Source organism: Rhizophagus irregularis, chromosome 7 (assembly GCF_026210795.1).
Source record: "Rhizophagus irregularis chromosome 7, complete sequence".
NCBI classification, from domain to species: Eukaryota; Fungi; Glomeromycota; class Glomeromycetes; order Glomerales; family Glomeraceae; genus Rhizophagus; species Rhizophagus irregularis.
Window position 1 is genome coordinate 2,934,876 of NC_089435.1, and position 22,998 is coordinate 2,957,873.

Below are 22,998 nucleotides of genomic sequence, written 5' to 3' on the forward strand. Positions count from 1 at the left end.
TTATAGAGAACTAACTTTGTTAAGTTAAAGTCAATACATAAATATGTTCTAGATCATAGGAGTTCATTTTATTGGAAAAACTTTATATATTTAAGTTATAATTTATTATTATCATTATTATTATTATTTTATTAAAGAATAAATAAAATTAACCAAATAAAATATTTAAAAATTATAATGAAATTATCATTAATTTAGGACCTTACATAGTCTTTGAGGAATAGGTTATACTAACAAAAAAAATTTAATAACATAATCACTACACGATCCGCAAAATCTAGTCTAAAATTTGTTTCAATAGACCGAGTTATCCATGGTAAACGGTATTGCCTAATAGTAAAAATTCTGATTGTAATTAATTAATAATATATAGTATTGGTGTTAATTAAAAGAAAAGAAGTGATCAAAAAGATGAAAATCGAAATCGAACTTGCAAGAAAAAAAATTTAATTTTGAAAACCCGGAATTTTTGTCTAGTAATTGATTACTTTTTAATAGTTTCAAATTTACAATTATTAAATCATAAAGATTAATTTATTTTTAACAATATGATTCAAGTATTTCATCACTTACATATAAATAGTACACATAATTCTAACATTACATTTTTTTTTTCTTTTCATTCTTCATTTCTTTCTTTCGTATTTTGAAAATTAATTAAAATTACAATGGTTGATGACAATAATTTCTGTATAATGATATTACTATTGAAGTTGGAAATGACCTTTATGTAAACATATTCCGTACTCATAAGGTCATTTTGGAAAATAATTTAGGTTATTTTGATTTGTTTTATATATTATTTAATATTATACGTTTCTTTGCTTCTTGAAGACATATTTTTTAAGATGATCAGTACTTTGATTTTATTTTAAACTATTTTTTATATAACTTTACAATTTCTATAAATTTACAATTAAATGAGAATAAATAAGTTTACAGTATAATGGTGTGATTATGATCTAGATCATAAAAATTATTAGACGCTTCATTTTATTCATAAAATAAATTGTTTTTTTTTTATTAGATATAAAATCGGTATTTTTTTTTGTTTATTATTTTATTAAAATGCAAATAAAATGAATATAGTATTTAATATATTTAAATAAATATAATAAAATTATTAACCACCAATTTAGGACTTGATTTTAGAGTTTTATACATGATAAGATTAAGTCTTGGTCTTGTGGACATTTTATAATATTGTTTTAAAGATGCTGACCATAATTTGTGTAAAATCTGTAAAAATTTTTGGGCAATGCTAAATCTCACCGCAGGAGATTCTTACGGATCTTACCGCACCAAGCATTAGCAAATATGAGTTTTATGACATTTTTAATTCTGCCCAAAATTCTACTCTAATTCTGGTAAGGTGACAATGTTGTGCCCAAGTTTACGATTGCCCCAAATCAACGATCGGCCTAAATTATTTACACAATCTGCGAAAATTTTTTTTACGTCATAATAATGATCATCTGACGAATCATTTAACAAATAGTAAGTACCACGTAGTACACGTTATTAGTAACCATAATAGTACAAATTCTAACATGCTGCATTTTTTTTTCTTTCTTTCGTATTTTGAAAATTAATTAAAAATACAATGGTTAATTATCTTGATGAAGTTGAACTATTACAAAACTTATCCCAAAATTTTTGGATGAAGATGAATATTATGATATTACTATTGAAGTCGGAAATGACCCTCACGTAAATATATTCCGTGCTCATAAGGTCATCTTATATTATCGTTCTCCCTATTTACGAAGAATTCTGTCAACCAATAAAAAGAAAGATGATGAAGTTTTTATACATATTAAATTACCAAATATTTTACCTGAAATTTTTCAGATAATATTAAGGTAAATAACTAAATTAACTAATATTTGTTTTAAGATTAAAATGTAACAAATCATTTTTTATTTTTAGATATATTTATAGTGGAACACTTTCTTTGAATGAATATGAGACTTCAGATATTATTAAAATTTTGATTGCTGCTAACGAACTTAGTCTTCAAGAATTAATTAACTTTCTACAATCATTTTTAATTGAAAATAAATCAGAATGGATGGAGCTAAATTTTAATGATATATATCAAGCAATTTTTGAAAACAATTCTTTTTCGGAACTCCAAGATTATTGTAATGACTTTATGTCTAACAATCCAGATAATATATTCAAATCATTAGATCTCCAGAAAACCTTTTGGTCAAACTTATTCAAAACGATAAACTTCAAATGAGTGAATTCAAGTGTGGGAACATGTGGTTAAATGGGGACATACTCAAAATCCAGAACTTCCCTCAGATCCTACAAATTTCTCAAAGGAAGACTTTAATACCTTAAAGAATAGTTTACAACGATGTATTCCATTTATTAATTTCTATAATTTAACTTCCGAAGAATTCTCAGATAATGTATTACCTTATAAAAAGATTTTACCAAAGGAATTATATAAAGATTTATTAAAAAGTTACTTGAAACCTAATAACCGACCAATTAAAAATACAGAACCTAATATAATTAAAGATGTTGAAAATGTTAATGTAATTAATACAAAGAATATTGACTCTAAGATTATCACATCTCAACACGCTGAATTAATTTTGAAATGGATTAATGTGAAGAGTTCAAATGATAGCTATGATAGCTCAATTTCTTTTACTTCATTATTTTCAAAATTTATTTATAATGATATTAAGGACAAGGATACTAGTTCTACTGTAAAAACTTCATTCAAATTATTATTTCGTGGGACTCGGGATGGATTTACAACTGAAAAATTTCATGAAATCTGTGATGATCAATCCCATACTATTACAATCATTAAAGTGAAAAATAGTAATGAAATTCTTGGAGGATACAATCCTATTGCATGGAAATCTGATGATCGTTATAGATATACTAAAAAAAGTTTTATATTCTCTTTTAAGGATAATAATAATATTGAAAATCACATTTTAAGTCGTGTGAATAATGAAAAATTTGCTACATTTAATAGCTTCTTGTCAGGTTTAAATTTTGGAAACAGTGACCTTACTTTATATAATGGTAGAGGTAATTGTATAAAATATTCTTACGAAAAATCTATCAGGAAAACTACTGGTTTGTTTTCAGTAGAAGAATATGAAGTATTTCAAATTATATGAGGTTGATATATATTTATCCGTGAAATAATTTAGTTTATTTTAATTTGTTTTATAAAATATTTTTAACACTTGAAGATATACTGTATTTATTTTAAGATGGTACTTTGATTTTATTTTAAACTTTTTTTTGAATTCCCATACTTAAATATGAAAATAAATTTACAATTTAATGAGAGTAAATGAGTTTACAGTATTGTATTAGGTCATACCTGTTTCAGTAGGGATGTCGGAACTAGTGTTATTGAGTTCAAGTCAGGCCAACTAATATATTCAGAAGAATCGATCGAATCAATAAATATGATCACCTATCACAAAAATATATTATAATTATTTAACGCTTCGTTTTATTCATAAATCTTTTTATTAGATATAAATCAGTATTTTTTCTTTATTTTATTATTATTTTCTTTTTTATTAAAATGCGAATAAATTAACAAAAACAAATATATCATAGTTTATGTAAAATAAAACGATAAACGGAAATATTAATTTTTTTTACGTCATAATAATAAAATACAAAAACAAAATAAAATTAATCAAAAAATCAAAAAAAAAGATGAAAAAAATTGATGAATTTAGTAACCGGAGACTAAGCAATACAGAATATAAACCAATTAGAAAATTCTGGAAAATTTTATAGCACTGTTAGAACTAGATACGACACCTAGTTATTTTTGTTCTTTATACTTAGAATTAGTTGATTAGATTAGTTTATAATTAGTCAGTAGTAATTGAAATAAGAAGATTGTTTAGTTATAGAGAATTTATTAATTAATTTAATAATTTTTCTAGGTACTTAAATAATTATGTAATCGATTATTCGATTCGATTTTAAATAATTAATAAATGCGTTAAAAAACAAAAAAAAAAAAATTTACGTCATAATCTGACGAATCACTTACATATGAGTACCACGTAGTACACGTTGTAAATTCTAACATGCTGCATTTTTTTTTTCTTTTGTATTTTTGAAATTATTAAACATTACAATGGTTAATGATAAACTATTACAAAACTTGTCACGAAATTTACTCAAAATTTTGGATGACGATGAATATTATGATATTACTATTGAAGTCGGAAATGACCCTTACGTAAATATATTTCGTGCTCATAAGGTCATTTTATATTATCGTTCTCCTTATTTACGAAGAATTCTGTCAACCAATAAAAAGAAAGATGATAAAGCTTTGATACATCATATTAAATTACCAAATATTTTACCTGAAATTTTTCAGATAATATTAAGGTAAATAACTCTATTAGTTAATCTTTGTTTTAAAATTAAAATCTAACAATTTTTTTTATTTTTAAGTATATTTATAGTGGAACACTTCTTTGAATGAATATGAGACTTCAGATATTATTAAAATCTTGATTGCTGCTAACGAACTTAATCTTCAAGAATTAATTAACTTATTACAATCATTTTTAATTGAAAATAAATCAGAATGGATGGAGCTAAATTTTAATGATATATATCAAACAATTTTTGAAAACAATTCTTTTTCAGAACTTCAAGATTATTGTAATGACTTAATATATAACAATCCAGATAAAATATTCAAATCATTAGATCTCCGGAAAACCTTTTGGTCAAACTTATTCAAAACGATAAACTTCAAATGAGTGAATTCAAATGTGGGAACATGTGGTTAAATGGGGACATACTCAAAATCCAGAACTTTCCTCAGATCCTACAAATTTCTCAAAGAAAGATTTTAGTACTTTAAGGAACAGTTTACAACAGTGTACTCAATTTGTTAATTTTTATAATTTAACTTCTGAAGAATTTTCAGACAAAGTATTGCCCTATAAAAATATTTTACCAAAGGAATTGTATAAAGATTTATTAAAATATTACTTAAATCCTATTAATCAAACAATTAAAAAATCAGAACCCAATATAATTAAGAATGTTAAAGATTCTGAAATTGATTCAAAAAATATTGACTCTAAGATTATTACATCTCAACATGCTGAATTAATTTTGAAATGGATTAATATGAAGGGTTCAAATAGCTCAAATACTTTTACTTCAATATTTTCGAAATTTATTTATAATGATATTAAGGTCAAGGACACTAGTTCTACTGTGAATAATTCATTCAAATTATTACTTCGTGGGACTGTTGCAATCATTAAGGTGGAAGATAGCAATGAAATTCTTGGAGGATATAATCCTGTTGCATGGAAATCTGGTAGTAGTTTTAAATATAATGAAGAAGATTTTAATTATAATAAAGAAAGTTTTATATTCTCTTTTAAGGATAATAATAATATTGAAAATCACATTTTAAGTCGTGTAAATGAAGGATCTCTTGCTACATATAATACCTTCTCGTCAGGTTTAAATTTTGGAGTCAGTGACCTTGTTTTATATAATAGGCGTGGGCGTAGTCATCATAATAATTATGAAAAACCTATCAGAGGAGTTACTGATTGGTTTTCAGTAGAAGAATATGAAGTATTTCAAATTATATGAGATTGATAAATATTTATCCTTGAAAATAATTTTGGTTTTGATTTGTTTTATAAATTATTTTTCTTAACAAGTATATTTTGACTTTGTGGTTACTTATTTTGTATATTTATTTTATTTTATTTTTTTTTAAAAAAAAAATTATAGCGTTTAAGTGGTTAAAAAATAAAAATCCTGGTTATATTACTTATATATCAACATTTGTATGTACCTTTAACTTGAATAGAAATGCAATAAAATGTATTGATTATGAAAAAAATGTTATAACAAATTTATAAAATTCTCAAACGATTTATTGTAATTCAAGTAATAGCGCTCGTTACACAACCTGTAAATAACATTTATTCGAATATTTCGTGATATGCTACATGATCGGCAAAATTTACCGTTAACCGAAGAATCCAGGCGATTTATAGTCTTCATTTTTATCAAAAAAAAAAAAAAAAAAAAAAATGGAAAAAGAATATGGAGAAAAATTCTTTTTTTTATATCCCTAAAAATAGCTTATGTAATACAAAAAAAAAAAATTGAAAAGATTTGGGAGTCACGCAGTCACAGCAGCAAATGTATCGTGTACGTCTGTACGACATACTATCTTATACGACATATTATGTGACATATAGAACATAGCACCTGATCGTATAAGAACGATACATTTGCGTCACGGCATGATTCATTTATGTTACACCATGTCTTTAAAAATGATCATCTGACGAATCACTTACATATAAGTGCCACGTAGTACACGTTGTTAGTAACCATAATAGTATAAATTCTAACATGCTGCATTTTTTTTTCTTTCGTATTGCTGAAATTATTAACATTACAATGGTTAATAATAAACTATTACAAAATTTATCACAAAATTTACTTAAAATTTTGGATGACGATGAATATTATGATATTACTATTGAAGTCGGAAATGACCCTCACGTAAATATATTCCGTGCTCATAAGGTCATCTTATATTATCGTTCCCCTTATTTACGAAGTATTCTGTCAACCAATAAAAAGAAAGATGATGAAGCTTTGACACATATTAAATTACCAAATATTTTACCTGAAATTTTTTCAGATAATATTAAGGTAAATAACCAAATTAACTAGTAATATTTGTTTTATAATTAAAATGTAACAAATCATTTTTTATTTTTAGATATATTTATAGTGGAACACTTTCTTTGAATTTGAATGAATATGAAACTTCAGATATTATTAAAATCTTGATTGCTGCTAACGAACTTAATCTTCAAGAGTTAATTATCCTTCTACAGTCTTTTTTAATTGAATATAGGTCAGATTGGATTGAGCTAAATCTTAATGAAGTATATCAAACAATTTTTGAAAATAATTCTTTTTTAGAACTTCAGAAATACTGTGATCACTTAATATCTATAAGACCAGATAATATATTTAAATCATTAGGTCTCTCTTCAACTCCAGAAAAACTTTTGGTCAAACTTATTCAAAACGATAATCTACAAATGAGTGCAATACACGTATGGGAATATGTGGTTAAATGGGGACATGCTCAAAATCCAGAACTTCCTTCAGATCCTACAAATTTCTCAAAGGAAGACTTTAATACTTTAAAGAATAGTTTACAACGATGTATTCCATTTATTAATTTCTATAATTTAACTTCCGAAGAATTCTCAGACAACGTATTACCTTACGAAAATATTTTGCCAAATGAATTATATAAAGATATATTAAGAAGTTACTTGAAACCTAATAATCAACCAATTAAAAAATTAGAACCTAATATAATTAAAGGTGTTGAAAATGTTTATGAAATTAATCCAAAGAATATTGACTCTAAGATTATTACATCTCAACACGCATAATTAATTTTGAAATGGATTAATATGAACAGTTCAGATGCTTCTTTTACTTCAATATTTTCTAAAATTATTTATAATGACAAGGATATTAGTTCATTCAAATTATTACTTCGCGGAACTCGTGATGGATTTAAACCTCGAAAATTTCATGAAATCTGTGATGATCAATCCCATACTGTTACAATCATTAAAGTGAGAGATAGAAATGAAATTCTTGGAGGATATAATCCTATTGCATGGAAATCTGATGACGACTATAGTTATACTAAAGGAAGTTTTATATTCTCTTTTAAGGATAATAATAATATTGAAAATCACATTTTAAGTCGTTCAATTTCTAGATTTTCGACTATACATAATAGATCCTCGTCGTGTTTAGAATTTGGACTCAGTGATCTTACTTTGCTTGATGGTAGAGGTCATTGTAAAAAATATGATTACGAAAAACCCATCAGGGAAACTGCGGATTATTTTTTAGTAGAAGAATATGAAGTATTTCAAATTGTATGAGATTGATATATATTTATCCGTGAAAATAATTTTAGTTTTGATTTGTTTTATGAATTATTTTCTTAACAAGTATATTTAAGATGTGACTTTGTGGTTACTTATTTTGTATATTTATTTTATTTTATTTTACTTTTTTAAAAAATTATATAGCGTTCAAGTGGTTAAAAAGCAAAAATTCTGGTTATATTAGTACTTATATATCAACATTTTTATGAGTGGAAATGTATCTTTAACTTGAATAGAAATGCAATAAAATGTATTGGTTATGAAAAAACATTATAACAAATTTATAAAATTCTCAAACGATTTATTGTAATTCAAGTAATAGCGTTACACAACCCTGTAAAAAAAAAATTTATTCGAATATTTCGTGATATGCTACATGATCGGCAAAATTTACCGTTAACCGAAGAATCGAGGTATTATAAACCGTGAATATGTAACCTTTTCTGAAAAGGCATTCTTTCTATGGGGCGATTTATAGTCTTGATTTTTATCAAAAAAAAAAAAAAAAAAAAAAAAAACAAAAAAAAATGGAAAAAGAATATGGAACAAACAACGTTCCAAAATCGTGCCAGCACAGAGAAATTTTTTCTTTTTTGTGTTTTATATATTCATGAAAAAAAAAATAAATCGTTCATGCTTTTTTTTATCCCTAAAAATAGCTTATGTAATACAAAGAAAAAAAAAATTAAGATTTGGGAGTCACGGCAGTCACGCAGTCACGGCATGATTCATTTATGTTACACCATGTTTTTTAAATAGTGATCATCTGACGAATCACGAATCTTACATACTGACTATAAAGTACACATGAGTAACCATTTAACATACAGTACATATATATTTATTTATATATTTCATATTTTTTTTTCGGGTTTTTTTTTTTAAAAAAAAAAAGAAAAAAAAAGTATTAAAATGGTTGATAATAAACTTTTACAAAACTTGTCTCAAAATTTACTTGAAATTTTAAAAGATGAAGTATATTACGATATTACTATTGAAGTTGGTATTGATCCTTACGTAAAAATATATCGTGCTCATATGGTAATTTTATGTTATCGTTCACCTTATTTGCGAAGAATTTTGTCAACCGATAAAAATTATAATGACGGAAGTTTGAAACATATTAAATTACCGAATATTTCACCCAAAACTTTTCAAGTAATCTTAAGGTAAGAATAAAAGAATTAAATTCCAAAATAAATATTTTCTAATAAATATATTTTAATTAATCATAAATTATTTTAGGTATATTTATAGTGGAAGAATTTTTTTAGAAGAATATGATACTTTAGATATAATTAAAATTTTGGTTGCTGGAAATGAACTTGGTCTTAAAGAGTTAATCGATTATATACAATCATTTTTAGTCGAATACGAAACAAACTGGATGGAATTAAACTTTAATGAAATATATCGAATAAGTTTTGAAAATCAATCTTTTTTTAAACTTCAAAAATTTTGTAACGACTTAATATCCAGAGAACCTGATAAGATATTCAAATCATTAAATTCACCTTCGATTCCAGAAAAACTTTTGGTTTCACTTATTCAAAGCGACAATCTTCAAATGAGCGGAATAAAAGTATGGGAACATGTACTTAAATGGGGACTTGCTAAAAATCCAGAGTTTCCCTCAAATCCTACAGATTTTTCAAAGGAAGAATTTGATACTTTAAGGAATAGTTTACAACAATGTATTCCATTTATTAAATTTTATAATTTAACTTCTGACGAATTTTCGAACAAGGTCTTACCTTATAAAAAAATTTTACCAAGGGAATTATATAAAGATTTATTAAAACATTACTTGAATTCTAATAATCAAATGATTAAAAAATTCGAACCTGGTGTAACTAGAGAGATTAATAAAGAAATTGGAGGAAATAATAATATTGACTCAAAAATAATCACATCTCAACACGTTGAATTAATTTTAAAATGGATCGATATGAAAAACTCAAATACTATTACTTCAATATTTACAAAATTAATTTATAAAGATACTGAATACAAAATGAAATTATTATTTCGTGGTTCTCGGGATGGATTTACAATTGAAAAATTTCATGAAATTTGTGATAATCAATCTCATACTGTAATAATTATTAAAGTAAAAGGTAGTAAGGAAATTCTTGGAGGTTATAATCCTATTACATGGAAAGCTTGTGGTTTTACCAATACTAAGGATAGTTTTATATTTTCTTTTAAGCGTAATGATGATATTGAAGATCATATTTTAAGTCGTGTAGTTGATAAAGAATGTGCTATAATTAACGGAGATCCATCATTTGGTTTTTGTGACCTTCACTTATTTGGAGAATGTTATTGTAGACGTATGTCTTATGAAAAACCGATTAGAGAAACTAAGGATTTATTTTCTTGTGAAGAATTTGAAGTATTCCAAATTACCGAGTGTGATTGAACAAATTTTATTATTATTATTATTATTATTATTTGTAATAATTTTATTAAATTATTAAATAAAAGTCTATGATACTCTAATATGTTTTTATTATATATTATAATAATCATTCATGATTTTTTATTGATATTGCGGATAATGTCAGTTAAAAAGAATATTTATAATATTTATTAAAGTGATACTTCGGATAAAAATAAATTATAGGGCGGAATTATTATTAAAACAGTTATATTACTGCGGAAGCACGTGAATAACAATTTTAAATAACGTGAAAAAATTCAGTTCATTATACTGAAATGCAATATATTTTATAGTTCCGTACCTAAACAATTAATAAAATTTTCAAGATAACTTTATTGTAGGTTTAGAATCATCTTTACCGTGAGAATACACATTCATAATTTGATTTATACCCAAATTGCTTCCAACACAGCATTATAACAAGATTTATATGTAACTTTCCTAAAAAAAGATTATAAATTTGCGCAATACAAATAAGGTTAAAAAAAGAAAGCGTTCTAAACATCAGTTAATTCAATTTTATGTGCTTAGAAATTCATAAAGACTGAGAGCCTTATTTTTTATTTATAAAAGTTGATGTCGGTTAATTATGTTTCGTATTTTATTAAAGATTCTAAATTTAATAATATATTTTTTAAAAGTACCAAAGTTCTTTATAAATAAAATAGCCATAGAAATAATATAATATTGTAACTGACTCTGTCATAGTCCAGCTCGAGCAGAGTAAGTCTGGTTGTGAACTAATATTACCAACTCTAAATCATCAGAGGAAAGTGGATGGACTCTTTCCTGAATGAGGTGTTAGTGACGAGATTAAGCAAAGGAAATCAGCTTCCGCCGTAAGGAGAAGTACCTACAACTTCCAATAATAGTGATGTCCCTTGGAATTAAACTCTTAAATTCTCTGATAAAAAGTATAGCATTAGAGGCGTGAAAAAATAATTGTATAAAATGTTATCAAGATAATTAAGTGGGTTATTTATTGCATATACAATATTATGGGATAAAGTCATCAATGTTTAACTATTTTTGATTGAATTTCTTGGTAAATATAAAAAGCATTTTATTTATATGAATAAGTATAAATCTCTTAATTTAATATTCAATTATTTCATTATTAAGCGGAGATTGAGTCATAGAAATGATGAGAGTTTATGACCATGTCTTTTAACAGGTGAAAAAGATCAACTACGTATGATGGAAATCTAACGAAAAAAATAACCGGAAATGATAATAAATCCCCGAAAAGTAAGTAGTATTTATAAAATTTATTTTATCATTTTATTGAAAACCTTTATTATTTTAATTTTCTAATAAACAATAATACATTTAAACGAGCATCGCAAGGCATATTTAGAATATTTTTTTTTGTTAATTAGTAGAATTTGTTTTTACAGTTTACAAAAATCCAAAAAAAAGATAATAAAAATTCCGAATCTTCTGAGAGTTACGAAATTACAAAAAAAATTCAGCTTACAATTTCTCAAGACGAACTAGCTAAAATAATTCGTATTAACAGACTCCGATTTTAATATTAAATTAGTATAAATAATTTGTCTATAGTTTTTAACAAATAAAAAACATATAAAATTTCATTTATTGCTTTAATGTTATAAGTATGCTATGTTTTGAACATACAAAATCTATAATATAAATCTTGAGTTTGGTAATACCATTACCTCCTTCCATACCAAAACCGTTACCCCATACGGATAACGTTGTAGTACCATTACCTACTACATAACGAACCTTACTAAATAGATGATTATGTATGATTAAAATTACAAAATATATATAAAATAAAACAAAAGTAAACTTTCGTATAACTATAAAAATATTAATCCTATCTAATTTGTGTTGGAAAAGATTTTTTACGTGAAATTACGTGACTTCAATAGGATTAAATTAAAATTCTTTACTTTAACTACTCCTTATCTTCAACTCTCCATCTCTTTTTATATTCTTTTCCATTTTGCTTTTTGTTGCTCTTTCAACACTAATGTTCTTTTCGTCAATTTCCCTGTTTTCTTCTTTGATTCTTTCAGTAAACTCATCGTTTAGCGTCGTAAATTTTTGTATCACACCATGTGATTCCGCCTTTTAATGAGTTGTAAATTAGCCTTCATTATCCGGTAAATATCCCATGGAGGTCACTTCTTCACATGTCTCCTTTTTAATCAACTCCCACTCCATATCTCTTCTACAATCCTTGAATATCTGCTTCAATTCATTCACCCTCAACTGCGCGTGCTCTGTTACGGTCTTAACTGCTAATGTGGAAGTATTAATCAATTCAATTATTTTTGGCGCGACATAACGTTCTTATTGAATTTTTTCTACTATAATTGTTTTCTCTTCTCTAAACTTTTCTATCACCTTAACTACTTCTCCGGTTGAACGTTATCTTTTTGTAATTGCTCAATCGCGACTTTTGTTGTTTCCACTATACTTACCATACCTTGTCTCCATTGGTTAATGTTATCCACAACTGCTTCCTCCGATATTGCTGGCGTAACATCTTTATCCAATATTATTGGTGTCGTTGGTATTGTCTTACCGTTTCCTAGCGTACTTACCTAATCACGTGATTTACCTAACGATTGTGGATTCGTTGAAATTATGTTGTCCGGATTCAGCTCAGCCTCCCTTGTTCCCAGCGCTGAACCCATCCCTGTCTCCCATGTTTTCCGTGAATTTTCGTGTCCTTGAGAGAGTATCTGTTGTTTTAATTGGCTCTTTGAAATGCCTAAAAAGCCATGTCATTCCCTTCTTTAAGCCATTTTCTACTGCATTTTCGTTCTGTGAGTATATTAATATTTTCCAAGTTTTTGGTATTTTCAGAACTTTAATGGAAACGACATTTTCTTCTCGCTGTACTCATTAAAATTCAAACTCATCTTTCTTTACTTCTTCAATTTCTTCTTCCGTTAAACTCCTGATGAGCTCCATAAGTACCCTTATAAAAACGAAATGTCGAAATGTGTTAAATTTGTTTTACATTTGTGCTCATGTGTAATAAATGTCTAAAAAGCACCATTTTTTCCAATTTATGTCATATTATAAAAAAACAAAAATTAAAACAAAATGGTGCTTTTTTAGACATTTATTACACATGAGCACGAATTTAAAATAAATTTAACACATTTCGTTTTTATAGAGTACGCTATATTAAGAATGATATACAAAATATCGGTACAGCATGTACATGATGGTCCTATAGGGCCGTATAATTATTATATTTATTTTTTCCAAAAAAAATATATATATATGTCTCAGACTGCATCTTTAACCTATAGATAGTTGTCCGATATGTTTAGTTTGTATAACTTGTGCAGAAAGTGAAAATAATCGCATTTGTGCACCCAAGACTCTTATAAAAAATCAAGAGGATCTCTTTGAACCAATTACAAAAAATGTATATATAAAATATAAGAAAGCAATAGATTATGCCTTTTTGCATGGTTTAAAGCTAATGTACCTACTATAGTTAAAGTTCCTGAGAGTTTAGATTTTGCTAACATATGCAAATTGCAAAACCTAGCATCAACAAATATGAAACTAAAACAACAAAGAAACAAATATAAATATCTCTAAAACTGCAAAGGTTAGTCCGATAGTTATATCAGAGGTGAATCAATGTAGATATCTAAGGATGAAAATCCAAAGAAATCTTGATTCACGTGACAATCCAACATCTGACATACCAAACTGGATGTCGGGTTCAAAATTTTAACTTTGTCCTGAATAATATGAAACAAGCTGTAAATTCAAATTTTAACCAATAAAATTTAGCTGTCTGATCAATAATTTTATATGTTAAAAATTTTATACTGCGATCATTTTTTTTTTTCGTCAGAATAAGAAATTTTCTTTAAAGAAATGTGCATGCGATTTAGTCAATTTAAGGTATTGTACATGTATTCAGTTTCTGTAAGAGTGTCCTTAAAATAGACCGTTCTTATCTTAGACCGCAACTGTATTAATCACGTAACGTCGTAACGATTACTCTGAAAATACTTATTTATATAGGAGGTTTAAGATAAAGAACCTGGACCCCCGGTTCAGGATAAATTTGTCCTTTCCGTAATACATGCGATTATCCCATGATATTATAAATATAAACTATCTTTATTGGCCAATTATATTAATATAAAAAAAATTTTTTTGAATATGAATGCATCGCCTAATGTGTTAATTTATTTTACGAACATTTTCTTTTTGAAGAAAGTTTAGTGAATAGCAAAAATTTTCATCAATAAAATGATCAATATATAAAAAAGTCATTTTTTGCATTTTACAAAAAAAAAATATCTGAATAACCACTATTATAATCTTAGATAAACTTTTTTCCTTATGTAAAATTACATATATTTTTACTGTTAAAATTATGCATTTGTTTCTACTTTTAAAAGGATTTTAAAAAGGCATATTCTTAAAGCAAATTTCTGTAAAATGCAAAAATATTTATAAATAATATAAGGAAAACTATTTAATTAATTTATTTATTTATTTATTTATTTCTAAAAGAGTGGTAATTAAAGTCTATTACAAATAACACGTATTTAGCACCGAAGTGCTTAATTGAACTGTCTATATGTGTAGATCTCTAACTTTCATCCCATCCAGATAGGACCACACCCTTTGTTCGGAACTATTTGAGAAAATAGGCCTACGCCATTTAAACAAATTTTAAAATAAAACAATCCAGTGACCAAAGACCATCAAGACCGAAGACCGCCAGATCCGTATTTTTCCTTCGCCCGGAGACGTTACCTGTAAATACTGTAAGAGGTAAAATGATTCAAACTATTTTTAAAAGTTGTTTAGTGCAAAAAGGTAAACTAATGTTTAGATGAAGGTCCAGCAGTTGTAGAGTCCATAAATGTATCATCAAAAGATGGACGACGTTTTCTGTTATCGTAAAGTGTGAGTGGTGTATGAAAGTGTAATTGTCAGAATTGTATAGGTCGGGAAACCAATCTATGTCAATATGAACCATCTTATCAATCGTATTCGAAAGATCAGACGTGGCGCAGATTTTTTTTTGATGAACGCGTTGTTTCTATGTTTGTTGAGGTTATGATTGATATTAACTGTTCTTTTGTTAGGACAATATAGGGATTGGAACCGTCCAAAAAAACCTTAACCGGTTAAAAACCGGTTAACCAAGGGTCTTAACCGGTTAATAACCGGTTAATATCAAAAATATTTTAAAAACTTTTTTTACTGCAAATTGTACCAATTTTTGATTTTACTTGCATATTTAGTTATAGGAAGACTATGTATCACTAAAATTATTATAAATAAATAGAAAAAAATTCGGCATTAAAACTTTAAGTTTAGGAACACGTGGCCGCAATTTACATGTCTCTGGGCCGCATTATATAAATCTGACTAGAATTATGGTAAATATAGTTTTAACCGGTTAACCGATTTTCAAAATCCTTTAACCGGTTAATTAACCGGTTAACATTAACCGGTTCCAATCCCTAGGACAATATTCGAATTCACGAGTTTCGTCGGAAGTATCGGAACTTGTCATCTTGCTGTATGGTGGAGGGACGATCATTAAAATTTTCTTCATTGAAAATTTGTTTGTAATTTCTTGTAAAAATTCTAAATTCTCGTTCAAGACGTGATCAATCTTTTCGCTTGTTCTTTTTGATTGTAATAATGTTGCAAGGATTCGGGCTTTAGCCATATCATCTTCACGTCGTTTAGCTAACATAGTTTGTGTAGGGGCGTGTCGTTCTTCTTACGTGAGTCCAAGAGCGTTAGCGTCCGCATATGAAACTACGGATGATCTATTCAGTGTAGGTGTAGTAGCGGAATTTGATGCCGAGGGGATTAATCGTAAATCCAAGGTCATTAACATGAGAGTGTGGGAATGGTCTACGTTGAGAAAATGTGCAGTCTTTAAATTCATTATTTAGAGGTAATATCGCGTGGGCCTAACCTAAGCGCGTACATGGGTGTTTTAAAAGAATATGACGAATTTGTTTGTTTTAGGACGCTATAGGTCCTAAATATTTTAAATGATGAATGGGTTTAGCAATATATTGCGATTCTAAAAATAAGAAACGGTATTTACGAGCTTGAAAGATTCTATCGTCTAACGACGAACTCGACGTTTGAGCGTTGAGTTTGAAGACTCTTCTACAATGTCGTTCGAAGCGCTCGTCTTGTTTTTTTTTTGTACGTGGTTTTAATTGTGGTGATCGTTTGAAATTATTAAGGAATTTTTTTTATACAAATAACGTGAGCCTTGATCGATGACTTTCTTATCATATCCAAGAAACGGTATAGCTAATACCGAGCCGATTTGGAAAGACGTTATTATTCCATTTGGAACGCCATCTATACCCGATTGGCGTGCCAAATTTTGTTGTTAGATGAAGGTGTGCGATCAGATTTACCAATTTATTTTGTTTATTCGTTACAACAAAATTCTCTCTCTTCAAGTATGTAAACCTTTATTTATTAAAGTCACTGAGATATTTGTGAATAAACAGATTATTTTAATGAAATTAACTTGTTTTACATTGTTTTTCAATTTTATAGCATAATTTTAGTACTTTAGTCAAATTAAATAGGTGTCAGAAGCTTAAACAAAGTTATTCACAGGCATAGAAATGCTCAAATATTAATTTTTGTCAAGATATCCTGAATATTTATGGATAATTAGTATTTTTTTACAATAGGTTTAATATTTGAAGTTATTTTCGTTAAAAAAGTGTTGTTTATTTATTTATTAAATTTAATAGTGTAAAAGAGTCATTTTTTAAATGTTCTTATAATAAAACAATAAAATTATTTAATATTTTAAAGAAAATATGGGTTTATTTTTTTTCTTTCGTTGTCTGTTTTTTCTGATAAATGTTGCCACACGACACAAAACAATCAACGAACCAATCAAAATTTGGACGCGACAAAAAACACGTGGGGTGAAAATTTTGGTGGTGTTACTGGGGTAATGATCTAATTGGTTTAGTCACGTGGAATTTTTTATTTTTTCCGGGGTAATATCAAATAAAATAAAGTAAAATGTTATAATAAAAGTAAAATATAAAATTTGTATGAATAATATGATGTATATGTCGCAGTAAAGTGGTAAACTCTTTTTTATAATATAGGGTGTAATATAAGAAGTTAGAATAAGATATCGTTGAAAAAAAAAACTTCACCTTCAGTATATTTCTTTTAAAGGTCGAAACCTTTACCATACGTATATACTTTTAGGTATAGAGTGAAGATAAAAGGGATAAAATATCCGCACTTGTGTTGAGTTTTAAGGGGTGTTATAATAACTTGAAAGTTTATAAAAAAATTTTACTGCGCCATTGTAATAAATTTTAAAAAAAAAGTGGAAAGAGTTTTCAATTCTCGAAAACTATTTAATTAGTATGGGTTAGAATTGATGAAAATGTTGACACGCGATCAATTTTGCTGATCATAACTAAAATGGCTAGAGCAGCTTTTAAAATTATTGTTTATATAGGAATGCTTGCCTTCTCTTCAAGTTTGATTATAGTTAAAAGAGAGGTTATGAATACCATTTTTAATTTCTATATTGAAATTTGTAAAAGTTGACTTTATTAAGAAATTGGTATCAGAAAAAGCAAAAATGTGTATAGGATTTGATTTTATTTTGGTGAATTTTTATCATCTATTTTTGGAAATGATCTGCAAATTTTGATCACGTGTCAGTAATTTTTGTGGTTACGGCTTTGACAAATAAGTAACACAATCTTTCAGTCACGTGATTGCGACGGCACACAAAATATAGGTCATATGACACACTGTGTAAGGTGATAATCTCAATCATATGTTGCTGCAGTAGTTTAGTGATAGCCGTACCTAAAATCATACAAATCATACATAAACGTATTATTTTAAGTAGTACGCGATAGTCGCACATTCATTTTCAATAAATATAAAACACTGTTAAAATTGACTAAATTATTATTTTCAAGAATGTCAATAGAGACGAAAGAAACAGACCTTAAAGAATCAAATATCTACATTGATTGGTTAGAAAAATCAATTGCCGATGAATACATAAACTATTACGCTTATTCAGAATTTAAAAATCTAAAACCGTTAGGAAGTGGCTTATATGGAAGTGTATCTCGTGCTAATTGGAAAAATACTGATGGATTTTTCGCTTTAAAAACTTTTAATAATGATAAAATAACGCTTAAAGAAGTTGTTAATGAGGCATGTAATCTATACTAATAACGTAATGTTAACTCTCAATTTTATTAAACTAAAATTTATTTCTTTTGTAGATAAAATTACAGAAAGAATTAATTGCTAATGAAAATATTTTACGGTTTTATGGTATCACAAAAATAGAAAATGGTACGTTATAATAACATAAATTATGTGTTTCAAGTAAGATATATGTTAATTGTTTATTTTCTTTCATGTTGTATTCAGAAAAAAAATATTCATTAGTTTTGGAGTATGCAGATAGCGGTACACTAAATATTTACTTAAAATTGCATTTTAATAAACTTGATTGGAACGAAAAATATCAATTATCATTTCAGCTAGCAAGTGCAATATCATTTTTACATGAACATGATATTATTCATCGTGACTTGGTAATAGTCTATTTTTTTTAACCATATCTATATAACATTTTTCGTAAAAAATATGCTGAATAAAATTTTTTGTACTATCATAGCATGCTGATAATGTACTCATGCATCAGAAAAAGATAAAGTTGGCAGACTTTGGATTATCAAGAAAAATTGCTAAAACATCAAGCAATAATGCATCAAAAGTGTTTGGTTTAATACCTTTTGTTGACCCAAGAAAGTTAAATGATCAAGATTACGAATTAAACAAAAAATCTGATGTGTATAGTATTGGAGTTTTAATGTGGCAAATTTCAAGCGGAAAAAAACCATTTTCTAATTGTAATCATGATGTAAGTTTATCCTTGTCCATAGTAAATGGTAAACGGGAAGAAATTATTGATAATACTCCTATTGAATATAGTAATTTATATACAGGTAGAAAAATACTATTGTTTTCATTGAAAAAATAAATTTATTTATTATATTAATTTATTTTAATAATTAGAATGCTGGAAATATGAGCCAGACGAGCGTCCAAATATGCAAAAAGTTGTTTTATTTCTTAAATTAATGCTTCCTGACCAAGATCTTGAAATTTATGATTATGAGGATAGACTATTACAAGAACTCTTAGATATAGTTGATAATTCCAGTATAAATGATGATCCAGATATAAATGATGATTCAGATATAAATGATGATCCAGATATAAATGATGGTTTAGACATAAATGATTATGTACAAAATATTCTTGACAGTTTACAAGATCAAGCAACTATCCAATCAGAGATAATAGAACCTAAAAATAATCAGTCAAATGTATCATTTCTCACAAATTCATCGAAGGATTCACTTGAATCAACGTTCAACAATATTAGTAATTTAATCGTTGATAAATTAATTAAAATTATTATTAAAAAACATGATAAAGGTTATACTTTTGATCAAATTCAACAGCTAATTGATCAAAAAACATTACGATTTAATCAAATTACAAATAATCTTATTAATTGGCTTACAAAAAATCAAGATAAATCACCTTATATTTGGCTTTTGGGATTATTTTATTATTATGGGATTGGAATAGAAGAAAATGACAGTAAAGCATTCGAATTATTTTCAAAAGCAGCAAAAAATGACTATCCAATAGCACAAGTTTATCTTGCTAAATGTTATAATGATGGATATGGAACTGAAAAGAATAATAATTTAGCATTCAATTGGTATCAAATAGCTGCAGAAAATAATAATAGTATTGTTGGACAATTTTATTTGGGATATTGTTATGAATTTAATATTGGAACTGAAAGTAGTGAAAATAAATTCATTGAATGGTATCAAAAAGCGGCTAATAATGGAAATACATCTGCAAAATTTTATCTTGCAAATTGTTACAGATTAGGAAAAGGAACAGAAAAATATGAATCTAAAGCATTTGAATATTACAAAATATTAGCTGAAAAAGAAATCATAGATGCTCAATATCAACTTGGAAATTGTTATTATTATGGAGTTGGAATAGAAATTGATAAAGTTCAAGCTTTTAATTGGTACAAAAAAGCAGCAAATAATGGAAGTATTATTGCAAAATGTATTCTTGAACAAAACTATAATAAGAAAACTAACACTAAAAAAAATAGAAGTATAGAAATTAAAATTCATAAAATAATGTATTTTGAGGGATTAAGAAAAATTGGAATTAATAATTATAATGGTATTGGGACAAAACAAAATTATAAAAAAGCATATTATTATTTTCAAAAGGCAGCAGAAGGTGGTTATAAAATTGCACAATTTGATTTGGGTAGTTGTTATGAAAATGGTAAAGGTGTGAAAAAAAACAATAGAAAAGCTTTTAAACTATATCAAAAATCAGCTGAACAAGGTCTTTTAGGTGCTCAATTTAAACTTGGATATTGTTACAATTTTGGAATTGGAACTGAAGTTGATGAAATAAAAGCATTTGAATTATATAAAATAGCAGTAGAAAAAGGCCACTTAGATGCTCAATATCAACTTGGATATTGTTATGATAAAGGAATTGGAACTGAAGTTAATAAAATAAAAGCATTTAAATTATATAAAATAGCAGCAGAGAAAGGCCATTTAGATGCTCAATATCAACTTGGATATTGTTATGTCAAAGGAATTGGAACTGAAGTTAATGAAATAAAAGCATTTAAATTATTTAAAACAGCTGTAGAAAAAGGCCATTTAGATGCTCAATATCAACTTGGATATTGTTATGATAAAGGAATTGGAACTGAAGCTAATGAAATAAAAGCATTTGAATTGTATAAAATTGCAGCAGATGCGCAATATCAACTTGGATATTGTTATGATAAAGGAATTGGAACTGAAGTTAATGAAATAAAAGCATTTGAATTATATAAAATATTAGCTGAAAAAAACCATTTAGATGCTCAATATCAACTTGGACATTGTTATGATAAAGGAATTGGAACTGAAGTTAATAGAACAAAAGCATTTAACTTATATAAAATAGCAGCAGATCAAGGACATTTAGATGCTCAATATCAACTTGGATATTGTTATGATAAAGGAATTGGAACTGAAATTAATAGAACAAAAGCATTTGGCTTATTTAAAATAGCAGCAGATCAAGGACGTTTGGATGCTCACTATCAACTTGGATATTGTTATTATAATGGAATTGGAACTGAAGCTAATATAATAAAAGCATTTGAATTATATAAAATAGCAGCAAAAAAAGGTCATTTAGATGCTCAATATCAACTTGGATATTGTTATGATAAAGGAATTGGAACTGAAGTTAATAAAATAAAAGCATTTAAATTATTTAAAATAGCAGCAAAAAAAGGCCACTTAGATGCTCAATATCAACTTGGATATTGTTATGTCAAAGGAATCGGAACTGAAGTTAATAAAATAAAAGCATTTAAATTATTTAAAATAGCTGTAGAAAAAGGCCATTTAGATGCTCAATATCAACTTGGATATTGTTATGATAAAGGAATAGGAACTGAAGCTAATGAAATAAAAGCATTTGAATTGTATAAAATTGCAGCAGAAAAAGGCCATTTATATGCTCAATATCAACTTGGATATTGTTATGATAAAGGAATTGGAACTAAAGTTAACGAAACAAAAGCATTTGATTTATATAAAATATTAGCTGAAAAAAACCATTTAGGTGCTCAATATCAACTTGGACATTGTTATGATAAAGGAATTGGAACTGAAGTTAATAGAACAAAAGCATTTAACTTATATAAAATAGCAGCAGATCAAGGACATTTAGATGCTCAATATCAACTTGGATATTGTTATGATAAAGGAATTGGAACTGAAGCTAATAGAACAAAAGCATTTGGCTTATATAAAATAGCAGCAGATCAAGGACATTTAGATGCTCACTATCAACTCGGATATTGTTATTATAATGGAATTGGAACTACAGCTAATAGAACAAAAGCATTTGGCTTATATAAAATAGCAGCAGATCAAGGACATTTAGATGCTCACTATCAACTTGGATATTGTTATTATAATGGAATTGGAACTACAGTTAATGAAGTAAAAGCACTTGAATTATGTAAAATAGCGGCAGAAAAAGGCCATTTCGATGCGCTTACACTGTATTTTTATTATAGAGGAATTGAAATTGAAAACGATTTTGAATATAAAATAGCTGCAGATCAAGATATGCAGTATGAACTTGGATGTCTTTATAATTTTGGGACTGGAAATAAAGTTAACGAAACAAGAGCATTTCAATTATATAAATTAGCAGCCGAAAAAGGGAATATTTTTGCACAAAATAACCTTGGATTTTTGTATGAAAATGGTAAAGGTACAAAAAAAGATCTAGAAAAAGCTACCTATTGGTATAGAAAATCTGCAGAAAATGGAAATAAGTTGGCACAGCATAATTTGGAAATTTGTAATAGGAATTGAAAGACATATAGTTGAATTATTTAAATAAAAAACTTTT

General features: G+C 26.7%; 9 protein-coding genes across 9 annotated transcripts; 7 read left to right on the forward strand and 2 right to left on the reverse strand.

The window, feature by feature from the left end:
- Positions 1–1,603: 1,603 nt before the first annotated feature.
- On the forward strand, positions 1,604–3,152 carry OCT59_027422 (uncharacterized protein; the record flags this gene model as incomplete). The annotated part of the gene is made up of 4 exons (XM_066136958.1): positions 1,604–1,710; positions 1,770–1,862; positions 1,930–2,144; positions 2,257–3,152. The coding sequence occupies 4 exons, from the start codon at positions 1,604–1,606 to the stop codon at positions 3,150–3,152; spliced, it is 1,311 nt and encodes a 436-aa protein (XP_065993390.1).
- Positions 3,153–4,141: 989 nt separating this feature from the next.
- Positions 4,142–4,498, forward strand: OCT59_027423 (uncharacterized protein; the record flags this gene model as incomplete). Its single annotated transcript, XM_025316555.2, has 2 exons — positions 4,142–4,401; positions 4,468–4,498. 2 exons carry the CDS (start codon positions 4,142–4,144, stop codon positions 4,496–4,498), a joined length of 291 nt encoding a protein of 96 aa, XP_025180201.2.
- Positions 4,499–4,791: 293 nt separating this feature from the next.
- On the forward strand, positions 4,792–5,637 carry OCT59_027424 (uncharacterized protein; the record flags this gene model as incomplete). The annotated part of the gene is made up of 1 exon (XM_066136959.1): positions 4,792–5,637. The coding sequence occupies one exon, from the start codon at positions 4,792–4,794 to the stop codon at positions 5,635–5,637; it is 846 nt and encodes a 281-aa protein (XP_065993391.1).
- Positions 5,638–6,462: 825 nt separating this feature from the next.
- OCT59_027425 (uncharacterized protein) lies at positions 6,463–7,481 on the forward strand (the record flags this gene model as incomplete). The annotated part of the gene is made up of 3 exons (XM_066136960.1): positions 6,463–6,567; positions 6,710–6,720; positions 6,791–7,481. The coding sequence occupies 3 exons, from the start codon at positions 6,463–6,465 to the stop codon at positions 7,479–7,481; spliced, it is 807 nt and encodes a 268-aa protein (XP_065993392.1).
- Positions 7,482–7,502: 21 nt separating this feature from the next.
- On the forward strand, positions 7,503–7,988 carry OCT59_027426 (uncharacterized protein; the record flags this gene model as incomplete). The annotated part of the gene is made up of 1 exon (XM_066136961.1): positions 7,503–7,988. The coding sequence occupies one exon, from the start codon at positions 7,503–7,505 to the stop codon at positions 7,986–7,988; it is 486 nt and encodes a 161-aa protein (XP_065993393.1).
- Positions 7,989–8,906: 918 nt separating this feature from the next.
- Positions 8,907–10,416, forward strand: OCT59_027427 (uncharacterized protein; the record flags this gene model as incomplete). Its single annotated transcript, XM_025316553.2, has 2 exons — positions 8,907–9,163; positions 9,240–10,416. The coding sequence occupies 2 exons, from the start codon at positions 8,907–8,909 to the stop codon at positions 10,414–10,416; spliced, it is 1,434 nt and encodes a 477-aa protein (XP_025180199.2).
- Positions 10,417–12,552: 2,136 nt separating this feature from the next.
- On the reverse strand, positions 12,553–13,106 carry OCT59_027428 (uncharacterized protein; the record flags this gene model as incomplete). Its single annotated transcript, XM_066136962.1, has 3 exons — positions 12,553–12,707; positions 12,896–12,955; positions 13,031–13,106. The coding sequence occupies 3 exons, from the start codon at positions 13,104–13,106 to the stop codon at positions 12,553–12,555; spliced, it is 291 nt and encodes a 96-aa protein (XP_065993394.1).
- A 2,789-nt stretch (positions 13,107–15,895) lies between these two features.
- On the reverse strand, positions 15,896–16,165 carry OCT59_027429 (uncharacterized protein; the record flags this gene model as incomplete). Its single annotated transcript, XM_066136963.1, has 1 exon — positions 15,896–16,165. One exon carries the CDS (start codon positions 16,163–16,165, stop codon positions 15,896–15,898), a length of 270 nt encoding a protein of 89 aa, XP_065993395.1.
- Positions 16,166–18,411: 2,246 nt separating this feature from the next.
- OCT59_027430 (uncharacterized protein) lies at positions 18,412–21,225 on the forward strand (the record flags this gene model as incomplete). The annotated part of the gene is made up of 6 exons (XM_066136964.1): positions 18,412–18,642; positions 18,726–18,798; positions 18,877–19,043; positions 19,127–19,457; positions 19,528–21,074; positions 21,220–21,225. The coding sequence occupies 6 exons, from the start codon at positions 18,412–18,414 to the stop codon at positions 21,223–21,225; spliced, it is 2,355 nt and encodes a 784-aa protein (XP_065993396.1).
- Positions 21,226–22,998: the final 1,773 nt, after the last annotated feature.